This window comes from Haliotis rufescens, unplaced genomic scaffold, assembly GCF_023055435.1.
Source record: "Haliotis rufescens isolate VD_foot unplaced genomic scaffold, xgHalRufe1.0.p SCAF_4, whole genome shotgun sequence".
Taxonomy (NCBI): domain Eukaryota; kingdom Metazoa; phylum Mollusca; class Gastropoda; order Lepetellida; family Haliotidae; genus Haliotis; species Haliotis rufescens.
In genome coordinates, this window is record NW_025964112.1 from 60870514 (window position 1) to 60883852 (window position 13339).

Sequence of the window (13339 nt, forward strand, 5' to 3'; positions counted from 1 at the left end):
TAGCTGGGATTTTGTTGACTGCAGCATTAAACAACAAACAAACAAACAAAACAAACGAATGTCAGATTTTCACTCACTATGAGCATGGGTTTGTCAACAAAGACATGTGCTCATGGGCTGCCCTAAAGTGGTCAACGTCTAAGACCTGCATCTTCTCGGGCTTTCCTTGGGGCGGTCGGGTAGCCTAGTGGTTAAAGCCTTCGCTCGTCACGCCGAAGACCCGGGTTCGATTCCCGACATGGGTACAATGTGTGAAGCCCATTTCTGGTGTCCCCCGCCGCAATATTGCTGGAATATTGCTAAAAGCGGCGTAAAACCATAGTTACTCACTCACTCACTCACTCGGGATTTCCTCCGACATCAAGCTGACAGGCCATGATATAACTGAAATACTGTCCACAGCAGCCTTAAACACACTCAGCCACTCATTTACTCATTGGAATGTTTTCAAGTTATTTCAATATTTTTCATAGTTTGAAATCCGACAACTAGGGAATCATCTTGAAAACAATAATTAGGATGACTTCAAAACAAGTGCATTTAGTTTATTGTTCTCACTATTTTTAGGGTCACAGAAGAAATTAATATGACAGACGAGTGTCAAATTTGGATTTGGATCAGATGTGGTTTACAAACATTAATTTTATCTCACAATCGTCTTAAAAATTGTGAGCTACATTAGCTATACTCCGTTTCGCTAAGTTTTTGTTCTAAAATAAACTTAGGAAAACAATTTGCCATATTGAAATGACATTGAAATCAAATCCCTTTGATCAAAACACCTGACGCTAAAATTCATTACATGAGGGATGTTAAACCGAATGGATTGATCACATTAAAAAAAAAATTGTTTTGAGACATGTTTATTTCTGAAAAACAATGAACCATGACATTTTATTCCCTCAAATATATATAGCATCACGATTATTCTGTCCTGTTTCCCACGTTGTAAAAGCCCCTGCTATTTCGTCCCACAGAACAGCGTACCGGCTTGTCTTTGTTTGGCCTAGCCAACATCCGCGGAGCGAAGCTTGTACCCAGTTGACCTTTACGTGAAGCATAGACTGCGCTGAACCTCGTTTCAATTAGCTGTATCACTCAAAAGATTATTTATAATTCCATTTCACACATTAATATTTTGTTATACTGATATATTCAATGAGATAACAGAAAATTTGAACACATTTCATACTTTTATAGATGTTTCTATTTATAACAACCAATCAAAAGACTCGTTGATTCACAATTCAGTGTGGACGAGGAACCAGTCTAGACTGCTGTGATTCACATGGCATTCCCGTTTTGATAAGCATTGCTCCGAGATATAAATGGTTGACTTTATCCGAAGTTTATTTGAGAGTGAAATTGACAACACATGTACACAAGCGAAGTAAGTGGTAGAGGACACGTATATTTGCTGGGGATCACATGGATTCCAAACGTAACGTTGTTGCCATGTGGGGATTTCTAGTCGCGTGCTTGTTGTTTCCCGCTAGCTCAACCAGTGCACATTTGCACGGACCAAACACACCTGGATCCGACACTAACTCTTCTACGCGTGCAGCGGAAGACATGCATTACCACGGTAACAGGACCGATACACTTTCCAGGCGGAATATGGGATTACATTTTTCGTCATTACTGATGTCACTGTATTCGAATTCCGGTATACTGAAAGTGAACGACGTAATACGCATGTTGAGAGATGTCGGGGTACATTTAGGCGTTGATGACAATCATCAACATCAGCCCGATCATAATCATCATCATGATCAACGGCACAGACGAAAACGTGGCCCTGGACACATCAGCCGCCATGCGAGAGATGTATCAAAGACTGAACACATATCACATGGCTTTGAAACAAGTGAAGCGACACATTTTACGGAAAACAACGAGAGCAACGACGATATGGTAATTAACCACGCTTTTATATTTATTCTATACTTAGACAGTTAAACTGCTTCCTTTTCTATTTCGAGACTGTTTATATATATTTTTACGTTTTCTACAAATGGTTTTTTTCATGTCTAATGGATACATGTGATAATGGGTAAAGGAGTACCACTTATTGTAAGTATATAATATTCTACCAGGAAATTGAAGAATGCTAAAGCGCTCGGTTCAAGTTTAAATAAAGGGGTATCTACTCTACAGTGGGACTACATCTAGGGTTTATCTCCTAAATCATACGCGGATATAAAGGTGTGCCGGGGTACGCACACCCTCCCCATTTTTGAAGCATCTAAACATGTACTAAAAAGACATATTAAAAATATCATAAATATTATATTATTTGGTGAAAAGTTAAAAAAAACAAAAACTTGTTTCGCGAGTGATTTTCATTCTGCTTCTTTCCTGTTTGAAGCTTAATACAAGCTCTGGTCTGACGGGTTGATGTTCAGGAAACACAGGTATATAAGCGGCTTCATTCTTTTTTTCCAGGAGGAAGTTTAAGGAAGTGTTTTTTACGGATTTGACGCTTTAAGTATCGCGGAGCTAGTGAAGGCAAATATCGACATGCCTGTGGGATCAACGCGGTTTAGCTGGGTTATATCACAAGTCGCCATGCAAGAACACAGCCGAACAATATTCTGTTTCCATAATAATTTCTCAGATATATACTACTCAAAAGAAGTTGAAGAACACCTCATTCTTTCACATCACGATATGGTTAATGTGTCATGACAGATTAACTTTGGTAATATGAAAGCACTGGGCGTTCTTTCACTTTTTATTAGCAACATACTTTATTACTCTATCATCGGTGCCTTTAACTCCAGCATAAGGCATCATTAGTATCATTATTATTATTATTACTATTATTATTATTATTATTATTAATAACAGAGACTACTCATGTCTAATGAACGTGATGGTTTATGATTTAAGAGAAAGAATGTTCTAAATCGCTTTTCCCCTATTGAAATTGTACACGCCACATTCATGTAGTATGACCTGCAAGTGGTTTTATCGCTAAATCAACCCGTGAAGATCCGGGGTAGAATAGGTCTTCAGCAACCCATGCTTGCCGTAAAAGGTGACTATGCTTGTCGTAAAAGGCGGGATCGGGTGGTCAGACTCGCTGACTTGGTTGAAGCATGTCGTCGCATGCCAATTGCTAAGATCGATGTTCATGACGTCAATCGATGGATTGTCTAGACCAGATTAGATTTTTTACAGACCGCCCTCATATAGCTGGGATATTACTGAGTGCGGCGCTAAACACACCTGTCTCTAAATCGCTCATTAAAGAGAGTGAGTGCAGTGCCTGGGTTTTACGATGCTTTAGCAATATTCCATATATACCAACACTGGGAATCGAACCCTGTTCTTTTGTCGTGACGAGCCGACGGGCTAACCGCTGATCTACCTCATCGCATGTATATGAATACGTATTCTGATGAATATCTACGTAAAGATCAAAATCGAATGGGGATGGGAGCTAACGGGCTGAATCAACTCTGTCCGGGTAATGCTGTGCAGAGTTGAGTTCCTTATGCTGCCATCACAACAAAGTAGTTCTACCCCGCTCTACCCCGTTCTAAACAAAATACTAGAACGGGCTGTGATCACGGTAGAACGCGTAGTTTGGCGTAAAATACGATGCTAGTTCGTTCATAAGCAGTCCTCAATACGTCTATCTCGTTCTTAGCCAGTCTGCAGTCAGTTTGTATCCAGTTCAGATCGTGTGAAAGTGTCCGTTCACCTCATCCCGACAACGTTTCGAAGTAGTTCGAGTACGTCCGTGGCCGTTCTGAATCCGTTCTTTACCAGTTCAAACTCGTTCTACCTCGTTCACAATACGTCGAATCCAGTTCTAACTAATTCTTAACCCGACCAACTCGTTCGCTGTACGTCCTCATCTCGTCCCAAGTGCGTGTGTATTCGCCTCCTGGCTCCGTCCTGGCCCGACTCCTTTGGATACCGAGCGCGTTGTTTTGAAATTTATGTCCGACTGCACCACGTCGTAACACGTCCCTAGTAGGTTCGAAGTACGGCAATTCCGTTCGTAATACGTCTTTCTCGTTTTAAGTACGTTGTCAATCCGACTAATTGCAGAACGGGATGGACGGGATAAAATTTTGAGCAAAGTCAAAGTTCAAGAGCACCCTCCCGTCCGAGCCCGTTCATGAAGTTCGTAAACAGACTGTCAATAGTTGCTACTACGTCCACTACGTTCATACACAGTTTGAGCCGGCTCGACAACATTTTCACGAACGTATTGAGAACTAGTTTGGTGTGATGGGGGTATTAGGCGAGCCATATACGTATCTTTGATCGTGGTTCGAATCCAAGATTCGCCCTGATATATGTTCCAAGGTTTGTCAGTACCATCCCCGTGCTTGTTTCACGAGAGTGGTAAACGTCTAAGACCAAAATCATTTCGAGCTTTCCCCTCGAAACAATATGACACACTGTGGCATAACTGAAATAATGTTGGAAGTGGCGTCACTCCCTGCATTGTCTAATATTTGATCTGAAAGTGATAAGGACGGGTCTGTATATGCATGGGACATTCAGCCAGTCTCTAAAGAGACCCTGTGTGGATTCTGTGTTAGAATAGGTCCCCTGTACTGGTTGTAAGAGGTGACTTAAGAGAACGGGTGGTCAGGCTCGGTGACTTGGTTGATTGCATGTCCTCGTACCCCGACGGTATCAATCACTTGATTTTACTGGGCATATACCTGGAATGTTGCTGAGTGCAGCGTTAAAAAACAAACACACAGAAATTGTATACAATGTTGCTGAGTGCAGCGATAAACAACAAACGAGCACATATAAACTGCATACATCGGTAAGTTGTATGTATGTGTACATATACACACATTCCGTTACTTATTCATTATATTTTTATTTTTATTGAATAATTAACCTGACGAGTATGTAGTGACCTTTCGAACTGACGTGTCAAATACAAGTGCTTGTCAGAGCGATAGTTGCATTTATTGGGAAAAAATAAAATTTTCCATTTGTTATGACAGTCATTTGACGTTTATAATATATTTTACGAACGCTTCGGCTTATATTAAGACTGATAAATTGCTGTGACGGTCAGGTCAGACCGACCTTGCGCGAATTTTGATTGACCAATGGAATGACCAATCAGAAGGCAGCTTTCTCGTCCTTTACGGCACTTATTTCAAATTGGCGTCTACGCTTCGAGACATATTTTGACATATTCTCGATTACAAATTTGAAACCTGAACAAAAGAACATTTTTGAATGGCTAATAGATGGTTTAGATTGTATGGATTCAGTCGTTAAACCCGTAACTATCGTTCGGAGTTAAAGTTTTCGAGGTTGTATGATTAGAAATCACATTCCGACTGTCACTTTCATAATCTGGTAAGCGATGCTCTGATTAGTCGGATGAAAGGTCGTGACCCCTAATGGGATGTCCTCAGATCTTTGTTTAGCGGTAGCGAGAACTCTAGATCTGATTTTAATGAGATTGCTGTGAATGTAACCAGATAGCGGCACTGTTTCGATACCGGAATAAGCACTATTAAATATGGAATACATTAAGGGACAATTTCGCAATCTCGATCTTTGGACGAAAAAATGTCCCTTACAATATTCCATAATTAAATATCAGACTGAAAGTATATTAGGTAGAGGTATAGGAGTCGATCGCTGTGCTGTGACCGTGTGTTGTATTTATTTCAGTGCCTCGGTCTGGACAATGTGGCGATGTTACATGGAGGGGGCATTCGTGACCCGCAGGACATGATGTATCTAGCCCCAGTAATACTGTACCAGCTGACCCATATCTGTGACGACCGTTTGCCCGATAGCGCCGACCACCCTTCACCTGACCAGCATCAGCATCATCATCATCACCACCACCACCGCCACCTCCAGAGGCAGCATGAAACTATAAAGACCAACAGAAACGAAAGCGGAGGAGTTGGGAGTAAACTGCATATTGAGAAAGGTGACCGTAGCCATGGTGATCAGATCCATGAACACCTTAACGTGGGCCGTAGCCATAGCAACATGGATCATGACCAACGTCATCTAAACCATCCTTCAAAGAAAGTGGAAGAGAAGGGTAACCATAACGACAGACATCCAGGGTTAGATGAACAAAATGGTTACCATGACGACCATGGTGACGACAAACATCATAATTCTAAAGGAAAGGATACAAAGCACAGCGTTGAACATATAAATTATGATTCTGAAGAAAAGGACACGGGTCACCATGGTGACCACGAGCACAATAATCAGTCGGAAATCAAAGGTTATCATAGTGGCCATGTGCACCATGTTCATAAAGAAATGGAGACCAATAGAAGCCACATACACCATGTTTCTACAGACAAGGGCAAGCGTCTCCATGGTGACCACATACACCATGTCTCTACAGACAAGGTCAAGCGTCTCCATGGTGACCACATACACCATGTCTCTACAGACAAGGACAAGCGTCTCCATGGTGACCACATACACCATGTCTCTACAGACAAGGGCAAGCGTCTCCATGGTGACCACATACACCATGTCTCTACAGACAAGGGCAAGCGTCTCCATGGTGACCACATACACCATGTCTCTACAGACAAGGACAAGCGTCTCCATGGTGACCACATACACCATGTTTCTAAAGACAAGGACAAGCGTCTCCATGGTGACCATGTCCATGAATTGCCTGGCCATCTTGATCTTGACCACCACGAAGACAACACACATCACCACTTCTATCAAACACCAATAAAAGGTACGTGTCTGAAACAAGGTTCAAGTCACATTCTTAATCATGCTCTTGGTAAAGTTGAAGTGAAATGTGGTTCAAGATTATTGCATGTACGTATACGCGCGCGCGTGCGTGCGTGCGTGTGTGTGTGTGTGTGCGTGCGTGACTGCTTGTACTAATACGGACTAATGCTGGTTTTATAGTGCTAGCCCACAGAGATACCATGTCGCAGTTTAACATGAATACACCACTCAGACACAGTATACTGTCCCCAAGCCGACCAGTCCTTGTTTTAGACGAGCGCCAGGCAGGGTAACAACAAGTGCCATCAATGCACGTCTTTTGGCCGGGCATCAAACCCCCCGATATTCCGCTCTTCGGGCAGACGCCCTTCCACTAGACAGGGAGGCGGTCCCCTGGGTAAAGAGAAACTGTTTCTTTCTCTAGTCTATTGATGTCCGTCATCATCTGTGTGTTTCAGTGTGGGGATTCAGCATCCTTGCTGTTCTCCTCATCAGTCTCGTGGGCCTCGGGAGCGTCGTCATCATCCCAATCATGAGGAGCGTCTTCTACAACTACGTTCTGCAGTTCCTGGTTGCCGTTGCTGTCGGTGCACTCACTGGGGACGCCCTGCTCCACCTCTTGCCACATGTAAGTCAGTTCGTAACGCGCGATTAGGAGTCATGATACATGTCTGCAATGAACTTGAACATTTTGAAAACGTTGTTCAATAACTTTGCACTGGCGCCGTTTCCAATCTGCACAGTTATATTCTACCACAGGCAATGTCAGGAGATGTCCATGACAACCACGAAGAAACAGACGAGGACGATCACCATAGCGACCATGTCGATTACCATAGCAACGCTGTGTGGATGGGACTGTGTGGAATGGGTGGAGTGATAACTTTCTTCACCATGGAAAGGCTGCTCAGGATATTCATGGAGAGAAAAGCGAAGATGAAGGTTAGTGTACGATCTGCTGTTGTTCATAAACATTCCTGGCGGTTTGGTAACGTGGTGGTGCGTTCGCTCAGCACACAGCGAACCCGGTTTGATTCTCATGTTGTATTACGTTCATGTCAACTTCTGATCGAAAGATTAGAATGTACCTATACCTTAAAACTATTTTCTCTGATATGGTGAGGTGAGTTGAGGTGAGGTGAGGTGAAATGGGGTTTAACGTCGCGTCCAAGATTATTGCACTTATATAAGCGACGTGCATGTACGTGTGTGTGTTTGTGTGGCTGCTTGTACTAGTCCGGCATGATGCCGATTTATAGTGCTAGCTCACTGAGCTATCATGCCGCAGTTAAACATGAATACCCCACTCAGACACAGTATACTGACTCCGAGCCGACCAGTCCTTGTTTTAGCTCCTTATTCAAACCCCGGACCTTTCGCTCTCCGGGTGGACGCTCTACCACTAGACCACGGAGGCGGTCTTCTCTGATATGGATCAAATATGCACATATTACTTTGTTTGATCTTGTCAAGAGGTCCCGAAACCAATTGTCCTATACCTAAATTGTAGTGTGTGTGTGTGTGTGTGTGTGTGTGTGTGTGTGTGTGTGTGTGTGTGTTTGTGTGTTTGTGTGTTTGTGTGTGTGTGTGGTTAACTGCATAAGTAACGAGTCTCGAATATCCGCCGAAAAAGGTTTCTCTTGGCGTAAAGGACCCGCACAGAGGGGGGTGATGGGGGGGGGGGGGGGGGGGGGGGGGCGGTGAACTGCACACTAGGTGTGGTGAGCATCAGTATAGGTGAGCATCAGACCTGCACAGACTGCGCCCCTTTACTGCGACTGCAGGTCATGTCACCAGCATACCGACGTGCTTAAACTACCACGCGGGCCCTAGGTATGTCATTATAGCAGTCTTCATGAGAAAGTTTATTTTGATTTTTAAGCAACCTTTGCAATTCCATGTAATTTCTAGGAAAGGAAGGCCAAGTCTGTTCCGTACCCGCAGAGTCCTGACAACGCCGCGGTCGACTGCGTGGTGGGCGTCAAGCTGTCAGCTCACGAGGACCCTGACTACCAGGAATGCGAGGAAATGATGTTTAACGTGTACAGGGAGCGCAGTGAGTAACTCTAAAACACGTGTACAGGGAGCGCAGTGAGTACCTCTAAAACACGTGTACAGGGAGCGCAGTGAGTAACTCTAAAACACGTGTACAGGGAGCGCAGTGAGTAACTCTAAAACACGTATACAGTGAGCGCAGTGACGACGAATAAAGACCTGAAGGACACGTCTTTTAAACCTCTAAGTCAACCGTCCCCCTAAGGAACCCCAAATGACTCGTCAAAAGGTCCACAACATTATATATACTTATATACAGTTGAATTGCGAACCGTGTGTACTTTCCAGCTATAACTTCACAATGCTCAATTCATTTTTCATTTTTCCTTCTACAGGATTACCACTTGGAGCATGCGCAAGCAGCCTTCTGTCAATTGCGGCAGTCTCCCATCCCAACATCAGTGCATCGCGATGTGAGGCTCAGCCTCTTTCTGAGGCTCAATCTGACAAAGGTCACGGTCACTCTCATTTAACCAATGAGCTCCCGTCGTCAGTAGCAACGATTGCATGGATGGTGATTCTTGGAGATGGTATCCATAACTTCAGCGACGGCCTCGCACTCGGTGCAGCCTTCGCCAACAGCATCACAGGCGGTATCAGCACCACCATCGCCATCTTCTGCCACGAACTGCCACACGAGATAGGTAGGACTTAGAAGAGACTAGTTGTACAAATCTAAACGTAGGACTGTCATGTGCAGTAAAACCGCCATTTCTTGAAGTCATCGTGATTATCAGATATTTGTGAGTAATCCGTCGTTCGAGACAGTGTGTCGATATAAAACCACACTGCCCAGTATGTTTCTACCTGGACCAATCGTCGTACACAACATATCAACTTAATTGACTTCCAGTGCTGCATTTGTATGATGGTGGTTAATGAAAAAAATGTGAATGTGGGTGCAAAAAGTTGTTATTAATATTGTAATTTGTTGTGAAAGGCTGTTTCTGTTTGAAACCAAAATACGCCATATAATTAATCCATTTTATTAGTAGTCTGCAGTAGATTAGCCCAAGGTCCTTAACGGCTCTGTCCAGCCGATGTTACCGGAAGTTACCGATGTCCCCTGAAGTTCTATTCCGCGCGATGTGATTCCTCATTCTGAGATACTACGTATTGCAGGTTTACACGAAGTCATTACTTGGTGTAGGCGCAGGACCAAATGTTGTTTCGCTGCTAAGCTTTCCTGTTTCCCGATTCTTCCCGATGTTTCCCGATTCTCTATTTTGTCGTTGTTGTTGCTGTTCGCAGGAGACTTTGCCGTGCTGCTGCAGGCGGGGATGTCGGTGAAGCAGGCCCTCGTCTACAACTGTGTCTCCTCTGTGCTCTGCTTCCTGGGGATGATCTTTGGTGTTGCCCTTGGTAACGTGGGCGAAGCCTCTCTTTGGATCTTTGCCTGTATTGCTGGAACCTTCCTCTACATCGCTCTGGTTGATATGGTGAGGGTGGCATATTACAGCGTTTGCACTAACAACATGTTGTTAAAGACGAAATACGTATAGCATTGAGACTACGGTAAAATCTATATCGATAATATGGACGTATACCATATCAAAAGAAGTTTAAGAACACCCGGCCTTTTCATATGACTATACTTATAACTATTTGAATACACGAAATTTTGTTTATGGATAACAGCTTCCTTTATCCTTTATCAAGACGTTTCAGAGCTACTTCTTGCTTCTTCGCCATGTTCATTCATCTGATGAATGAGCAAGAAGTGGTTCGGAAACGTCTTGACAAAGAATGAAAGAAGTTGCTATCCATAAAAAGTGTCATGTATTCAAGTTCTTCTAACTTCTTAATACCTATCAAAGAGTTCATCAGATTAACTATAGTCATATGAAAAGCGCGGGTGTTCTTTAACTTCTTTTGAGTAGTATATATCAAGGGATAAGTCCAGAAAACCGAACACTAATGGGGTTTCACTGCTGTAGGTATATGGTAATATTTGACAATTAGCCTTGATGTTTAATCCTTATAATTATATAGTAATGGATAAAACATTGCAGGGAAGTCGTATTTAGCGTCAAAGCTTCATCAATTATGTAAAAAAGTTATAACGAAATACTGATTTTATTTCAGCTCCCCGAATTGTGTGTTCAACCAACGAAGGGAGACAATCCTTACTCTATACTGGGCATACAGCTGTTGGGTATTTTGGTAGGGACGAGTATCATGGCTTTAATTGCAGTGTATGAACACAGCTTGATGAAGCTGCTGGACATGTGACGTGTACAGCTGTATTATAGTCATTCCACTCGAGGTTACCATGACAACCGAGTACAAATTGTGTTACCAGGTGATGTCTTTATTGGAACGGAGAGGTTAACCCTGAAATCGGTCGTACAAAACTAAATTGGTTAATAAGTAAATAACCACACGATATCAAAGAATAACCAGCAAAAATATGGAAAAATACAGTTTTATGTTTACGATAGAAAAGGTCATAAACTTGGTAAATGAGTGAGTTTGGTTTTATGCCGCTTTCAGCAATATTCCAGCAATAACACGGCGGGGGACACCAGAAATGGGCTTCACACATTGTACCCATGTCGGTAATCGAACCTAGGTCTTCGACTAGACGAGCTAACGCTATAATCGTTAGGCTACCCCACCGCCCCTAAAGGTGGTGAAAAAAAGTGATAGCAACAAGAAGTAGCAGTCCTAAACTGAATGAAAGTGCTCTGACGAATGTCCAGATTTATGTCACTGTAGAATGTCTTGGAACAGGATGTCTCAGTTCTTGAATCAAGAACAGTGTTGGAATCTGGCAGGAATTCAGTGTTTTCAGATAGGTATGCAATCCCCACTTGGCAAGCCCAGGTAAAAAAAAGGCTTAAAATCCCCCCTTTCTATTTAGATACCGTCTCATCCCGAAATATCCCGAACGATCAAGCAACCAGGTTGTTCGCGAACCAAGGGTAGATAACTCTAAATTCCACTCCCTTCTGCCGAAAGCCCTTGACATTTTACTGGCACTTCAATCATTTGCTGCCCCGACAATTACTGCAAATACATCGACAACAGTCTCTACTACCACATCACGATTGCTTTTTGCTTTAACCAACAAGTTTGGAGGGATTCGATGTTAAGAGAACCAGCTGTAATTCATATTTGCTATTAGAGAAACTTTTGTAACTTAACATAACTTTGACAATGGCAGACTATTGAACATGCAATGTTTATTTACATAATCTAACAGATATTGTGAATCGTGGTTGTTAAGATTAGATATAGGAAGAATATTCCACATTGTACCTGCATTCCTCATCATGGGTTCATGATTCGCCTGAATATATGGTGAAGCTGAAATACTTCAACTATACTTTAATAAAAACATTCCAATTTAGCGTTTTGGTGTTCTGGAGTATATACTGCATGCAAAAGGTTGTCGCTCGTGTGTGTCCACATTGTGGGCATGAACTTCTTAACAACACCCATCTTCTTCAATGAAACTTAATTCGACAGAAATACACATGCTACAGTTTCAGATGGAAACGCCAAGATCTAACATGAGTGGGTGAGTATGGATTTAGCGTTATTCCAGACATGTTTCGGTGAAGGACCCAAAAATAGGATTCACACCTTGTACCCCATTCGTCACCACTCGCTCCTTTCCGTAACCTGCAAGAAGACTCGTCCCCCTATCGATGAATGTTATGTGCGAAAATACGACAAACCAATCAGAATGCGCGTATGATTTCAGGTTCTTCGTCAAAGAATCCCTCAGAAATAATTTTTGATTTTACATATGCCTTGCATCTAAAAATATACTCAAGACACAGTTAAATGTGTTCAATCATACTGTATAATTTCGCATGTCCCGATGTGCTTTAAATTGTATCTGAAATATATATAAAATATGGGGAAAGATGCGTGAACCATTACGCAACGAGTTGACAAATGTTTTAGGTATGCCCGTTTGCGCTAAGACGGAGCCAGGTCACAAAAATAGCCATGAGAGGGGCACTAGTCGCTGTTCGGCTTGTCCCGGAATAACACGAGTTGGTCACGAATGCTTGTACCCTGGCCACAGCGTGACGAGCCAGTACCTTACCAATTAGGCCACCCTCAGTTTGTGTATATTCTCCTCTTCAGTCAGGGTGTGTGTGTGTGTGTGTGTGTGTGTGTGTGTTAAAGCGCTCTGTCGTCACGCTGAATGCGAGGTTCAATTCCCCAATGGGTACAATATGTGAAGCCCATTTCTGGTGTCCCTAGCCAAGATATTGCTGGAATGTTGCTAATAGCAGCGTAAAACCATACTCACTCACTCACTCTTCAATCACAATCTTCACTCTTCAATCACATAGTCCACATATCCATCTAAGCCTGATCTGCATCTGGTGAGAAAGAATCTTTTCTTTGCCAACACACGAAGCAACTTAAGCCTTTATATCGTGGCAAGCCTATGTATGCTGTTTTACGCCACAGTAAGAAATATTCCAGTTATCTCACGTCAGCCTATAAACAATCGGGTCTGGCCCAGACACACTGGTGACTGATGTCATAAGCAAGTGGTGTAGCAATATTCCAGTTATCTCACGTCAGCTTATAAACA

At 42.8% G+C, this 13339-nt stretch overlaps 1 protein-coding gene across 1 annotated transcript; it reads left to right on the plus strand.

Annotated features, from left to right (window-relative positions):
- Positions 1 to 1244: 1244 nt before the first annotated feature.
- LOC124113255 (zinc transporter ZIP10-like) lies at positions 1245 to 12131 on the plus strand. The gene is made up of 8 exons (XM_048382275.1): positions 1245 to 1914; positions 5671 to 6724; positions 7182 to 7351; positions 7483 to 7665; positions 8635 to 8779; positions 9114 to 9422; positions 10030 to 10217; positions 10864 to 12131. Exons 1-8 carry the CDS (start codon positions 1429 to 1431, stop codon positions 11008 to 11010), a joined length of 2682 nt encoding a protein of 893 aa, XP_048238232.1. The 5' UTR covers positions 1245 to 1428; the 3' UTR covers positions 11011 to 12131.
- Positions 12132 to 13339: the final 1208 nt, after the last annotated feature.